Raw genomic sequence first — 15,829 nt, 5'->3', positions numbered from 1 at the left:
CTGCCGTTTATTGATTATTACTCTTCTAGCGTGGGTTTAATTTACCCTGCCATCCCTTCCATTGGTACCACTTAAATCGGGAGCCCACTGTAAAATTTAAAGGCTGCTGGGGCTTGGAATACATTGTGCACTTAAACCTCACCCCTCTTGGTTTCTCTAAGCCACCCCCCCCCCTTCGCTTGATGTTTGGGGGAAGAAATAAGGCAGGGCTTGGGGTGGACAATTCAGGGTTTATGATCAGGGTATTAATAAATACTACTACTACTACTACTACTACACTGTCAATAAGCCACCACTGCAAAGACCAGCTTTGGAACAAGGAAAGATATTAAAAGAGCTTCAAACTGTGATTAATACCCTAGCTTGTTCAGAAGCTGATAACCATAGTTTCCCAGTTGAAACAAAACAGAAACTTATGGTTAATTAAAGACTTCCTGGTTTGAAGGGAAGAACAAAGGGGATGTGTGCATGGAAAAAAAGGTTTGTTCGTATCTCAGTTTATTAAGCTGAGATATAATTGTTTAGCAGGACTAGAATCTAGTAAGCCAATTATTTTTAAAGCTGATATATTATAATTATCTGACTTGCAAAGAGCTCATAACAAATAAATAAATTGAAAACTAGCACTACTAGCATTGAAAACAAAGCATCATAAAGTGCAAAATATATATTTGGTCACGAGTATCTATACTAGTTGAGGTAATTCCACCTCTTCTCTTCAGAAACTGGGAAACCATGTTCTGATACAGAACTATAGGACCTCTTACAAGCATTCTCAGAGTTCTATAGGGGACCTCTAGCAAGAGAGAGGCAGATCTGATTACATTAAACCTCAGTCTTGTAAGTTCTGGCTCATGGCAGCATAAATCGCTGTCAAATTCCACTATTACAACCAACAGGAAAATTTGATATAAATTGGATTTTTTTAAGAGGTTTGCATGATTCACAACGCAGTACTATATAGTCATTTTGCAGTGTTTCTCCAAGAATACATGAATTACTCAAAGAAGGAAAGAAAAAGGCAATTTCAAGATGATGAGGAAAAAACCTTGAACAGCTCTGCAACTAAACTAACATTATATCCAGAGTTACTTCCCTAATATAAACAAATTCTAAACTTTGGTACAGCCACTATTTTGGGGGCAGGGGATAGGTGCCCAGCAAAAAGTGCATGCATCCTAGTCCCTCCTAATTTGGATTGCATGGGGGGTGGGGGAAAGGTTGCATATATTATTTATTGAACTAGTTCAGGGTTTCCCAAACTTGGGTCTCCAGCTGTTTTTGGACCACAACATCCGTGACCACTGGTCCTGCTAACTAGGGATGATGGGAGTTGTAGTCCAGCCCTGAACTAGAGACATGATGTACACCATGGATGAGGAACAGATGCAAGGCCAAATGCAACCTTCCAGACTTCCCTATCTTGCTGTTTGGACTCACCCCAGGCCATGCCCCTTCCTGGCCCTGCTTTGTACCCCCTTGCATGTTTCTGCCTGGTTGGAATATGTCCTTGAACTCAGATAAAGTTTCTTGCCTGCTTGGTTGAAAGACCAAGGTAGTACTCACTTTTGCCTCTGGCCCTGATCACTGCCGGTGGTTGCCACAAGGTTATTCAGAAAGGCACGTGAAACGTGGACTGGAAAAGGTTCCACACACATTTTACACAACCACTGACCTATGGCCCTTTCTTTTAGAAATGATTAAAATTGTGATGCACCCCTCAAGGCTTTCTTCCTGGTTATTCACACAATCATTTGTAAGGTCAACTACACAAACCAGTTTTGAAAGACAAGTATTACTGAAGAGACAATTCTGCACAATGGAGACATCTGGCCTGCAATTATTTCTTCCAACCTGAGGCCACATAAAGATTTCAAAAGCCAATGTACTGAACATGCACATAGAGAGGCAGAAAGTTGAATTGTAGGTGTTCCCTCTTGCGTGCCTGGGTTTGTATTCTAAATTTTACACACACACAAATCAGAATTCATTTTGTTGCAGTAAACTTAATTTCACCTTGAACCAAAGCACACACATTTTAGGCAGTCAATATATATGATGAATTTATTTCCTCCATCTAAGGTATGATTTCATTTCCAACTGAGTATATTATAACAACTTGACTCCACTGTGTAGGATCTGTGTAGGTTTCTCATCCTTTCAAGTTTGCAATGATACTAACATAAGTGCTAGATTGCAGGCACCTTTTGTAACCTTTCACTTTCAGTGGCTTTAAGAGGGTTTATTTGTAATATATATTGCAACTGACAGAATTCTATTTTGCTCTGGAATCTTTGCAGCAATTCCGAACTTGTAGGCTTCCCCCGAATGCACGTCAAAGGATTCCTACCCACACACTGAATACCTAATAGGGCCTGACCCATTTCCTTTTCTTATTAAAACAGCACTGCATCTTTAATGAAGACCACAGCTAGAAAAAAAAGAAGGGCTAAGCTTGCTCAAAAATTATGAGTCTTTAAACTCCAGGAAAAACCCAAAGCATTCCATGCCATAACAAATCCACATACAGCATTAATATCCAATTTGGTTGTAAACAGTATGCTATATGACTGCCATTCTCAAAAGATGGGGAAATCAACAACTAACACAGGTTTTTGAGCAAGAAGTCCGAGACTAGACAGAATCTGAGCAGTGAGAGCAGACACCGACTAGAGGCCTGGATCAGCTGGCCTGAAGCTTGGGCAGGGGCCATCTGGGGTGGAAGAGAGTAACCTTAGGTTGTCTCTCAGGGAATGCTGACTCATTTCTCCGAGTTGTGGGAGTAAGGTCCTACTACTTCTCTTCGAGGGAAATCTTGTGTTCAGAGTCTGGGTACAGGTGGGTCCTGACATATACAGCCAATTGGAAGCTGAAGGAGCCACGCCAGACAAACCGGAACACTCATTTCTGGGTTTGCGGTGTTTGGGAGCCAAAATGTTTGACTGCTAAAGTGTTCATCAACCAAGGCACGGCTGTACTAGATCAGGGGTAGGCAACCTAAGGCCCATGGGCCAGATGAGGCCTAATCGCCTTCTCAATCCGGCCCGTGGAGGGTCCGGGAATCAGCATGTTTTTACATGAGTAGAATGTGTCCTTTTATTTAAAATGCATCTCTGGGTTATTTGTGGGGCCTGCCTGATGTTTTTACATGAGTAGAATGTGTGCTTTTATTTAAAATGCATCTCTGGGTTATTTGTGGGGCCTGCCTGATGTTTTTACATGAGTAGAATGTGTGCTTTTATTTAAAATGCATCTCTGGGTTATTTGTGGGGCATAGGAATTCATTCATTCACACACACCCCATATAGTCCGGCCCACCACATGGTCTGAGGGACGGTGGACTGGCCCACGGCTGAAAAAGGTTGCTGACCCCTGTACTAGATTAATGACTTGCCTCTGATAGTGTGAGCTTCCCCTTTAGGGATGGGGTGGGAACTCATTAGAGTGCTCCTTCCCTGGAGACTTATGGTCTCTAACTGATTTTGGCTGTGAGACCTGGAAGACCTGCTTTCTACCTTGCAGGTCCTTACTGACTCCATATAAAGCTGAGGCTACTGAAGAAACATTTGGGTTGGGGAATTGTTTAGGGGTTTTCGTTGGGGGTGGGTTGTTGCACTTTTTGATATTACTTGTTTGCATCTTTATTTTAGATCTTATTATGGATTATGTGGAAATTGTTTGGTTTGGTTGTGTACTTTCTGATGTTTATATTTTTTGTTTATGACTTATGTTATGTTGCAGTTTTTCATTTTTTTCATGTTGTAAGCCACCTTAAGCATGGTTTAACTATGGAAAGGCAGCATACAAATAACATTATGTATGTATTATGTAATATTTTGGGGAACAGCGAGATGTGGAGGGCCATACATATGATCCTTAAGCACCCTCTCCAAGGTATGCTGATGATATCCAACTCTCTTTTTTCTGAAACATCGGAACTGGGACTGACTTAGAAGGCCCTGAACCAGTGCCTGGAATCAGTGGTGGGGTGGAGTGGATGAATCCTAGCAAGACAGAGGCTCTGCGGGTGGGTGACTCCTAGGTCTAGGAAGTCAGTAAGCTGCCTTCACTGGATGGGGTTACACTCTCTCTGAAGGTGCAAGTGCATCATTTGAGGTTGCTCTTGGCTTCAGCTGTCACTGGAGACTCAGGTATCCTTAATGGTTAGGAGTGCCTTTTATGGTCATTCCTGGATCAGGATAGCTTGCCCATGGTTGTCCATGCATTGGTAACCTCATGACTGGATTATTGCAATGTGCTCTATGTGGGATTATCTTTGGATCTGGTCCAGAAGCTGCAGCTAGTGTAGAACGCGGTGGCTAGGTTGCTTCTGGGGACAAACTACTGCTAGTATACAGTGTTCGAAACTCCCATTGTTCTAGGCGAATTTTGCGACTGGGAATTTCATTAGCGCAAGCAGTTTCTGAGCTCTGGGCGCAGTACTGTGCCTAAGACTTCAGATTAAAACTGTGGAGTAAAAGGAAAGAGGACCTTTTTCTGCCTCCTCACTTCCAGCTATTATCTGAAGACTGGAGAAGAGACCCTCTTAAGAATATTAGTGGGGTGGGCAGGGGAAGGACTAGACCATGTGAAAAAATTAACGTAATATTTTAGCTGCAGTTCATTCATTTTCAGCTTTGTATTTTTGTTATAAAAAACTGAGCCTAGACATTCCCATGTTGTGCCCATAACCTAGGTTTAAGGTGCCATTTAGCTCCTAGGTTTCATACCTTAGTTTCTGACACTGCCAGTATATAATACCCTACTTGCAGGATTTGCAGTGGCTGCCCAATCTGCTAGCAGGCCAAATTCAAAGTGTTGGTAATAACACGAGGCCCTCTAGAGATCAGGACCAGGTTACTTAAGACAACAAGTTATCCCTTATATTTCCAGTACAACAGAAGGGGAAGAAAGAACTTTTGTGGAGTTGCTCTTCACTTTGCAGGAGAGCTCCTCCTGTAGCTTCCAAAGACCTCAGAAGCTCACACTGCAGTAACTTGGAGCAGGGCTTTTAGTGTGGCTGCCCTTGTTTTGTGGAATAGCATTCCTGTTGAGACACAACAGGCGGCCACTGTCTGCACATTCCAGAAACAACCAAATACATATTTACAGGCTTTCCCAACTGGATACATGGAACTTTGCCATAAGCATCTATTTTGCTTGGTTTCCTTTTTGTTTTAATTGCATTTCCTAGTTTTTTGTTTTGTTTATGTTGTTTCCAGTGTACACGGCCTTGAGACAGTTCTAGAGGTGATTAATAAATCAATAAATAATAAAAGTAATATACTTATTTTACAAAACTTAATAAATTATTTATTGCATTTTAAAAATTGACCTTCAACCTAAAGACTCCCACGGTGGTGATTAGCTGAAGTATGCATGGCTGTAACAACAGTAACTCAAGGCACTAAATTCAAATTATACTGTATATACAGGCACGCGTGCACACACACACACATGCAAGTTGTGGCATGTAATTCTGCTTTCAAAATTCTACCTGTAACGTATATATATTCTACCAGAGCAAACTATTTGGTGTAAATCTGTATCATTAATTTTATTTTATTATCATAGAACCAAAGAGTTTCAGAGTTGGAAAGGACCCCAGGGGTCATGCAAACACATGCATGTGTGCACACTCTTATGCTATTAACATATTAGACCTGAAATGAATTGTACTCACGGGTGAGATTCAGAAAGCCGCTGAGCTAGTTGATAGGCTGTGGGATCTCTGTCAAGAGCATATATTTTAATATCTGCTGCCTCTTGCATAAGCGCCTTGGTATGGCCTCCTGCTCCAAATGTCATATCAAGAATACACTGAGAGGTAGAAAAATAATAACCTTGTTATTTTACTTAATAGTGCAGGGGGGAATTAAAGTTTAACATCCATCTCTGCTTATTAACCTTTAAATTGTTGATCGTATTATTTACCCAAACATTATGCGTATATTTGCATTTTGAGATCAGCATCAGCAGTCCTTAGGTTCCTAAATGGAAAACATAACTCACAGAAAAACCATTTGCCATCAGTCCACACCCTTGAAGATGTCTTAACTTCCAAAAGAAGCGGAAAAGAAACTTCACCATTCATAGGTCATGTTTGATAGCTGTGGTAGGTCAAGCTATCTGCAGTGGTACAACTTGGCCACAATAGTCCCAACAGGACCACAGCAATCTGCTCTGTGTGGAGTGTCGTCTGAATGAGGCTTGGAAACTTCGACTGATGCAAAATGCAGCTGTCAGGATGCTAATGAGACCAGAAGGTTTGAGCACGATAATATTTTTGCACTGACAACTATGGTGGTTACACAAAGCACTGGTATTAACCTTCAAGGCATTAAACAGTGTGGAACATAATTACCTTAAGAAAGGGTGGGCAACTGGATTTGGCTGCCAAGCGAGATGCAGAACTGGTCCACCCTCTGTGGTCCACTTTTGACAGGTAAGTGGGGCTGCCTACCTGTCAGTCGCTCGATATCATTATGACATCTGGTGTGGGGTAAGTGGGTGTGACTGGGGAAAACCAGTCTCACATGTCAAATTAGGATTGCTGGCAGGTTTAGTTTGGTCCACAAACCAGAAGTTCCCTTTTCTTGAATTTTAGAATCACCTATACTGTAATCCAAGATCTGCACCAGATATCCTGCTCAGGTGTCCATCCATGTAATAGGTCAAGATGCTGCGCATCCAAGACAGGGTCTTCTCAGTGGTAACACTGCAGCTGAGGAATTCTCTTCTAATTAACATTCATTTGGTCTCTACAGTACTAGGATTCAAGATGGCCTTATAAACTTAGCTTTGTAATATTGTGCTTCCTTAATATGTTATACATTTCCTGCAGTTCTATAGTTCTACTTGTGCGTTGCCTTGTGAGGGATACTTATAAAGAACTTAATATATATTGTATAAAAGAGTAAGTAGAATATATATTGTATAAAAGAGTAAGTAGATAACTTTATAGAACACTCCTAGATGCTACTATGAAAAGTTAATTATTAACAAGTTCCTGTGTCCAGATTACATATATTAATTTAAGCATTTTCCTAGGACTGCCAATCCAATAGTACATGCATATTAACTGTATTTTTAAAATGTATTTCACAAACTAGGCAATTAAAGAACATGAACTGACCTGGAGACATGGAATTGAGTTGCTCACAATGCCATAATGCGCATGTATTTCTGAAAAGACTGACTTTAAAAAGTCAACTTGTGCTAAAAACAACTCAAGAGAAGCAATCTTCAAGTTGCAATTGCTGAATAATATCAGGTTTTGCACTTCTTTTTTCCAGCTATTACTTCACTAAGTGATACCAATACTGCATATGGAGATGTTCTGCTTTGGTAATTTCACATGCTCTGCCATTTATCAACAGCTCTGTTCGACTGGCCTGATGCTTTGTTTTAATATAGCATAATTGAAGAAACAGCTGAAAGGTAATTTGCTAAAAGAAAACCCCAGCAGAATATAGATACAGAAAATAGATTCACTATAGTGAAAAACAGAGTTGTTCTCATGTGGATCACATATTTGTATGGCTCTTATGCTCTGCTATTCAATCTTATCAAACCCGTTTTCCCATTTTCTTACTATGTTTCTGTAACAAAATATGTTATCATGCTGCAGTTTGAATGGCCGCTGATAGGTGGCCATGCCAACTTCAGTGTGATGACGGAACAGCAGGCAGGAGGCAGAGACAGGTAGGTAAGCAAGCAAGCAGTGTAGGTGACCCAGATGAACTGCAGAGGAACAGCCAGGACAGGGCAGGGTAGTTCCCCATCAACAATCCTGATCTGTTGTCATTGTGTTGCTGCTGCTTTGGCCACAGCAGCATCAGAGGCCAAGGATGAAGAAAGTGACAACAAGGCAGGACAGTAGGGAGATGCCATGACAGGCAAGCACTCTTCCTGTTGCTACCATTGTTGATTGCTTATGGGAGACAACTCGTGAGCCGGCTGGCAGTGAGTGGACAAGTGGGAGGCTTGTGCAGATCTTCCCATGTCTCCCCCCCCCCATCTGTCCACCAAGGCAGGGTTTAAGGTTCTGTGAAGGGATGGAGGGGAGTTGGGTGAGATTAAGGGAGGGGGTAGGGATGCGGGTGGCGCTGTGGGTTAAACCACAGAGCCTAGGGCTTGCCAATTGGAAGGTCGGCAGTTCAAATCCCCACCATGGGTGAGCTCCCGTTGCTCTGTCCCTGCTCCTGCCAACCTAGCAGTTTGAAAGCACGAAATGCAAGTAGATAAATAGGTACCGCTCCGGCAGGAAGGTAAACGGCATTTCCATGTGCTGCTCTTGTTCGCCAGAAGCAGCTTAGTCATGCTGGCCACATGACCCGGAAGCTGTACGTCGGCTCCCTAGGCCAGTAAAGGGAGATGAGTGCCGCAACCCCAGAGTCGTCCGTGACTGGACCTAACGGTCAGGGGTCCCTTTACCTTTACGGGAGGGGGTGGTAAAGAGGTGAGGGTGGCATGAGAGCAGGGGCAGGAGCCCCTAGTACATGAAACTTAAGAACAGGCACATCTCCCCAGAGCAAGGGGGGGCTAAACTCTTTTGACCCTAAAGATGGTCAAGTATACCTTTGAGGCTACAGGTCAGTGGTAGATGTGGTGGATGTATGTGTGCATGTACACATATGCTACATATACATTACATGTAGTGAACTCACACATACAGCACACACACACACACACACACACACACACACACACGAGATAACCAGGCCCACAGCACTCTCTCGTTCTCTCTCACACACAAGCAATCACACAAATGCATACACCGTCACACACAAACATACGTAAACACAGGTGCACATGCATACATACAAACAGCCCTTCCCACTCGAGCCTGGAGGTGAAGGTGGGTGGGAACACTGCCTTTTTACTTTGAACATTACGATCTGTGAAAAGCAAAGGCAGCATTTCTCCACACCCCTACTTCAGAGCAGGGGCAAGTGGAAATGCTGCCTTTTACTCTTAAAGAACAGGCAGGCATTATCTCTCCGCTGCTTAGCGCTAAGATTGGGAAAAAAAGATCATTTTGTCTGTTCTTAATAGAAGGTATCTAAAGTTAAATATGTACCTTGGATTTCAGGAAAGCCGAGAGGAACAGTATTCTATGCGTAGCTACAGTAATGGAAAAAGGAGCCCAAGATGGGTAGGAGTTTCTATGTATGAGTGCCTAAGTTGAAACTATAAACAATTCCAACAAAATAAAAATCAGAGCGCTCTGAAGAAGCCAACATGGCTGCACAAAAGCAAAAAACCCAAAAGGTCATGTCATGCATAAAAAATGGAAGCGATGGTAGGTAACAAAGCAGAAGTTCGGACAAGCATCCCAGACTTGTAGGGCGTTTACAGCTATGTTCCAGGTAAGATGGGCAGAACAGCAGGACTGCTCTCACACAGATCATTTTTAGTCACTTTAAAATTTTAGAGTAGGTAAGATGGAACTTCCAAATAAAATGCCATAATTAAAGTTCCTGGTTTGCACTAGAACTTGACAGAAGTACATACAAATAGGAAGAACATGTATGCTTTATCCTGTGCTTCCCTGGCCAACCCAGAGACAGTATTTGAAAGGCTGACTTCAACACATTTTTTAAAAAAAATATTGTGTCATATATAACTAATCTTCGTTTTGGAAGATTAAGGCTGCAATCCTATACCCAGTTTCCTAGGAGTAAGCCCGACAGAATTCAATTGGATTTACTTCTGAGCAGACATACAGGACTGCACTGTACTAATAGCTTATGCATATTCCCAACACTTCGTAATACATTAATTACAGAATTCATTCAACATTCAAGAGCACAGAAAACAGATCATTGGTTTGGGCATACTTCATACACCTTGCCTGGTCCCCCCTCCCCCCGTTTCCCCCCTTTTTTTGGAGGGGGGGATAATTCTGTACAACTAGATGACATTTTATCCCCATGGTCCTGTAAATACCAGAAAAGATTATTATACGATCACTTCCTGCAATGAGTCACACTTCTATAGTTAAGTTATGATGCCCTGCTACAGTTTCTCATAAGAATTTTATAATCAGTTTGTGACTGTACATTTTTGAAAGTATTCAAGTTTCTCATGATAGCCACAGAAAAATAAAGCATTCCAATGCTGCTTCCCCCACCCCAAATTTAGTGATACATCTATGGAAGTCCATCACCTTAAGTTTGCATTTAAAGAAGAGATAATGATCTTCACTTTGAATTTATATTACTGGTTTAAATCACTTTGTCATGTTTTTCAACAGTATGTCTCAATATTTACTTTTCTATAATTAATGTATTCTTGTCACTATTTTTTTCACCTTTTAACAAGATTAGATAGAAAAAAATACGGAAAAATATTTTGTTCCATTAGATCTCTGGCTGTACTGAATAAAAGCATAAATTGCACAAGGCAAGAGTATTAAAACTGATCTTGAGATAATCATTCTTATTAATGAATTTTGTTCTTACAGTGTAGTAGGATTTTTTAATTTTATTTTTCGGTGAGGTCTGCAATGATGGCTTAGGCTATAGTCCTACACACACCCTGGATGTAGATGGCTGGATGGGGAGTGGGGTTAGGCTCTTGTGTGCCACACTCACTGCTGGTGGAAATGAGAGCCACTGGGCTTGGGAGGGCACCACTGCAGTGGAGGTCCCAGGTACAAGCTATTGCTGGTAAGTAACCAGCGGAAAGGCTCCCAGAATGAATGTAGCTAGGTGGGCCACAAGGTGCCAGAGGTCTTGAATGCACTAGATCCTAAAGCCCCACAATGTTTCAACCTTTCACCTATGCCAGCCTGGAGATGGAATAGTGAAATAAAACCTCACAGATCTTCTGCCTTGCTAGCAAGAACCAGTAGGACTTCTGATACCGCTCCATGTCTCTCCAGCCTCTCATTAGGATTGCTTTGCCCACTTCCTTTCATTGATCACACATTACAAGATGCTGCCTGAGAAACTTATATTTCTCTGTCATCGCTTTGAGGCCTTTGCTTTTCCACCCCACAAAATGCAAAGGGTGTGATCCAGACCTGCTGTTCTTTGAATGGAAAGTCTTCTCCATTCATGGAAGAGATCTGGATCCAGCAGAATTTCCTGCTCCACTGGCTTCCTGCAGGCAGACAGGGAGAGGGGAGACTATTTTCACCAATCATCATCAGATCACTCAAAGTTCCTACTACACCCTCCCACTGTTTCAAGGGGTCTCCCAGACCTCTGGAACAGGTGAATGGGGAGCATAGGGGAAACCAGTGAAACGTGTTTGCTCCTCTTCCATTTTCAACTAGTCCACACAACTCTGGATCCAACAAAATGTGTGTGGGTGCAAATGTTTACAAACCTATTGATCACCTTATATATTAATGGTATAATATTTCATAGCCTAGACACCTGCAGTCCAATAAATGGCTGGCTGGTTCCAATCAATAGGAAACTCACCTACATATATACACAAGTTCTTGACATTCACTGCCCCATTAGGATTACAGCTCACAATACTGCAGTGACAACAAAAGCTCTCTCAGGGTAAGCCTATCCCTTCTGGCATCTCACACCCACATAACATGGGTTTCCAGCTCATCCAACCTCCCTTGCCTGCTCAGTTCCCTCCTGTCAATAATGCACAGTCCCAGTGTAATGCCTACCACAGCAAGGTTTAATAGTGCTAGATTTGTGGAGAGAGAAACATAATATATGGATATAGTAAGCAAGAGGAGGGAAATGGTGGGGAGTTAATGCAACAGAGTAGCTGAAGAACTACATGCAGTGAGGAAGGGCTGAAGATTGAAGAGGGGAGAAGCAACTGAGGAGAGAAGCCAAGAGAAGGAAAAAGAGACAAAGAGTGAGCAAAAGTAACATAATGAATGAACTGTGACAGAAATTGCTATTTCACTAGCAACAGTTAATTGGCACCATGATACATAATCAGTGGTGGATGGGGATGAGTCATTCATATTTTCTTATTGTTTATGCATTGTTATTAGTAAACAGACTATGTAATCCATTTTTAACTATATGTAACCCCCCCTCCCTGGATTCCAGAGCGATTACCAATTTGCCCTCCCTATCCTTGATGTGTACAACTTGGAAGGTTTGCCCCAGTCCTACTTGACTCCTCCTTTCTTCAGCTCCATGTCACCACCTGTTCCCTCCCACCTTTCAGGTACCTACATTGTGCCACTTCCTTCGGCCACCTGTATTGACTTACTTCCCTTATTTCAATTTTCTCAAGCCTCCTTTACCACCTACCATTTCTTCAAAATCTTCTCTTACTCCACTGATTATTATGCACCATCCTTGTGAGCCTTTATCCCTGGTCTTCCTGTTCCTTAAGTTTCTGTCCATCTCTGGATATCTTCCAAGTCCTTGGGCTGTACATGCGTTTGGTCTGAATCCCAGACAATTGCAAATGAACATTCTTTGCCACCACTCCATAGCAGCTAATCAGTGTCAGGGGCTCCCCTACTACAAGCCCAATACTTTTGAGAACCCAGCAAAGGATCCCAAGGGTCTGAAATACTGATGGAAAGTTTGTTTAGAGGAACTGTCAGAATTAAGAACAGCAGGAGCTCCGGTTTGGTATCTTTAAAGCTGTGATCCAATGCAGTTCTTTCAAGAGGCATAATGTGTTTCACATTTAGTAGCTGTGCCAGCAGATTTTGAATAGTCTTCAAATACAGCCCCAGGTTCAGCTCATTATAGTAATACCAGCATACATATGCCCGTGGTCAGAACAGCATTTCTCAGAATGTCTGTCATATCAACCACTGTCATATCAACCCAAACTCGTAAAGGCCCTTCTGGTTATGGGCCACCTGAGTCTGCAGGAGCACAGACAACTCTAGGAGTAAACTGCAGGCATGATCCTATTATCCTCCACAATGAGTAAGAATATTACCCACTCCAAGTTCTCATGACCTTATGTGGGTTGTGCTTTGGGATGTTTACCCTAACCCACCATTAATGATCTAAAGCGCCCTTTCAGAAAATCTCCCACTACATCTCAATGCCACCATAGTGTCCTTTTTCCAAATCTCTGAGCAACCTCTTATAGCAGTTTTATGCAGATGTTGAATAGCACAAAACAGCTCCTCCAAGCAGTGCAGGAAGCTATGATGGTCAAAAGCCAGGCAACAGGGTCCATTTCCTGGTATAGGTAATCAGCCTGGTTCTTAAACCAGGTCAGAAGTCAGACCAAACATTTTCCATCTCATTGTCAGACACTGTTGGGCAGCTGCCTACAAAGAACTAATTCTTCTTGTATATATCTATGCTATATACTTATGTAAGGAGAAAATCCGCAGGAAGGGAAAAGCTATAAAGACAAACCAAACAAATCAATGCAATGCTATATATTTCATTTTCCCTCCATTTTACAAAGATCATTGGTGTTACTAGGATGAGTCATCCTATCTAAACTCTGCAAATGTTTGGTCTTACTATTTAGTCTTACTGTTCAAAATCCTACTTCTTCACAGCAGAAATCGCCTCTTGCTGCAACGAACTTGTTTTTAGTCAGCTTTAGACCATAAACTCTAAGTACATGAAAATTAAAAGATTGAAGTAGTCTACCTTTTTCATGACTGACGGTGCACTGAGAGCCACGACTTGTTGTGGCTTTCTCATTCTATGTAGTCACAACTCATATATCATTTTATATGGCCAATACACACACACATACACAGTTATCAGTTTATGTGATCTAGACAGATTGACAAGTAAAATATAAAAAGCTAGAAACGACATTGTTTGATGTGCCCAACAAATCTGTCTGCCATGGGAATCTCCACATACACACATCAAATTGGCTTCATATTTATGGCTTTTGGTTAAATCCAGCTTGAGCTTTTTTTCTTTTTTAAAAGAAGGTCTCTATTCTCCCGCACAACATCTGTTACATTAGAAATAAAAGGGAACAAAATTCTAAAGAACCTGTAGTTCTGCTCCATCCCCACAGCCCAGTTGTGGGTAAAATATATTTCTATTACACTCATTCTCTAAAAGACCATCACATTTATAAAGTGAGAAGCACTTGTGCACTAGAGTCGACCTCATCAGATCCAGAAAGTGCAGGAAACTTGCTGTACAAAAATGTGATCAACTAATTATGAAGCAGTCACAATGCATTTTTGTGGGGAAGTAAATATATGAATCCCCGTGGACCCACATGTGGGTGAACAACAAAAAGAAATGGCCTGGATTCAAAAAGTGGGGCTTTGCACACTCTCCTGCAGGGAGAGATTTCCAGTAGCTGATATTAAACTCTCAAAATCACAACTTGTGCAGCAGTACAGTGTTAGGAATATAGGTTTTTAGACTTTTCTTATCCCACTTCTTTCTACCCCCCTTTTAAGGAACAGACCACATACTGCTAATAAAGTTAGAACGCTTTACTTACAGATTCACAGGTCTGATACATGCATTATTCCATGCAGCTGAAAGGAGAAACACAGGGAGAATATTCCTGGGTAGAAAATACAGAATATAGTTCCAGGCATGTGCTGTAAGCTCAGGAACATGAAGGTTACATGATGGGGGGGGGGAGAGAAGCTTCACTTACTCTCCAGAAGAAGAGGGGGCATGACTTAATTGAGTCCATCTAGCAATTCAGCGCTGTGGTCCTTAACACTTCATGCACTAACTAACCAGCCTCATGTTTGCTGTATTGACTGCAAACTCCCACAATTTTGAAATACTAGTATGAGAGATTTGTTCAATCATCTGTCCCTAAGACAGAGCCTTCTATGCTTGGTCCCACATCTCCAAACATCAACCACTGCAAGCAGAAGGCTGAAGCAAGAAAGGTACCTGCCAAATACAAGGGACTTCCATGCTGTAAAAATGTACAGAAAACATCACTAACTTGAAGGGGGGTGGGAGTGGGCGTGGCTCCACAGACAAAGCAGCACCACACAGGTACATTAAGATAAACCAGGATTACAAGGTCTCTAGACTCTATTTATTCTTTAACTCTTACTACAACTCTACAATTTTATGATTCTTATCAGTAATTTGCAATGTAATTTTGATATATTTCTTTGAATGCTTGCTTGCAATGTGCTCCTCTCACCCAGGAAAACAGAATGCACATCTTAGTTAAAGTTAGATTTCAAAAAGAAACACACACACACACACACATACACACACACACACACACACACACACACACTTTACATGTTAAGTCAGAGTTGAACATAAGGTAGCTCTGGACAGCTGGTAGATCTCTGGGTGACTTTCAGAACATCACCAAAGATTTCTGACTCCCAGCTGCTTAACAAGAGCAGCAATGAACCTACAACTCCCTTTCCTCCCAGATCCCAAATTACATTGCTGAATGAAGAAAGGTTGGGGTAACCAGAGGGGAAATTGTGTGGGGGAGGATTATGAACCCATATCAAGTGCTGATACGAAAAATAAATAAATCTTGGGATTAAATTTCACTAATTGTAAGAATATGATCTTTTCAACAGATTCTGCTTGGTGGATTTCAAGACCCTAGTAAAACAAACAAACAAACAAACCTAAAGTAGATCCCACAAGTCTGAAGTCTGTCGTTTCATCTGGTAAGTGGAGTAGTTCTAAAGTAAGATCCAAAGAGGGAGGAGTGTAATGTGAGGAGCAAATTCAAGGGAGGGGCGGACGGGAAGGGCTCACAAATACCTAGATCTGGCCCTATTCACAAACATTTCTCCATCTTAAAGAAGCTCATCATATTTTGTTACCTGAGATACCGGCAAAAAAACCCACACACCCCCAAAAGCCCACCACCACCGACAACCATCTACCACCTTCTCTTTGTAACTAATTACTTTGTTCTAACAGGAGCTTCATAA

At 41.8% G+C, this 15,829-nt stretch overlaps 1 protein-coding gene across 5 annotated transcripts in view; it reads right to left on the bottom strand.

Moving 5' to 3' along the window:
- Nucleotides 1-15,829, bottom strand: part of METTL15 (methyltransferase like 15) — a 91,862-nt gene that overhangs the window by 40,143 nt on the left and 35,890 nt on the right. For all 5 annotated transcript variants that reach the window (XM_053389726.1, XM_053389746.1, XM_053389704.1 and 2 more), the window contains one exon: nucleotides 5,684-5,820. In XM_053389726.1, the coding sequence (XP_053245701.1) occupies nucleotides 5,684-5,820 (137 nt within the window). The remainder of the gene's footprint in view (nucleotides 1-5,683; nucleotides 5,821-15,829) is intronic.

Source organism: Podarcis raffonei, chromosome 1 (assembly GCF_027172205.1).
Source record: "Podarcis raffonei isolate rPodRaf1 chromosome 1, rPodRaf1.pri, whole genome shotgun sequence".
NCBI classification, from domain to species: Eukaryota; Metazoa; Chordata; class Lepidosauria; order Squamata; family Lacertidae; genus Podarcis; species Podarcis raffonei.
This window is presented reverse-complemented; position numbering and strand designations above follow the sequence as displayed.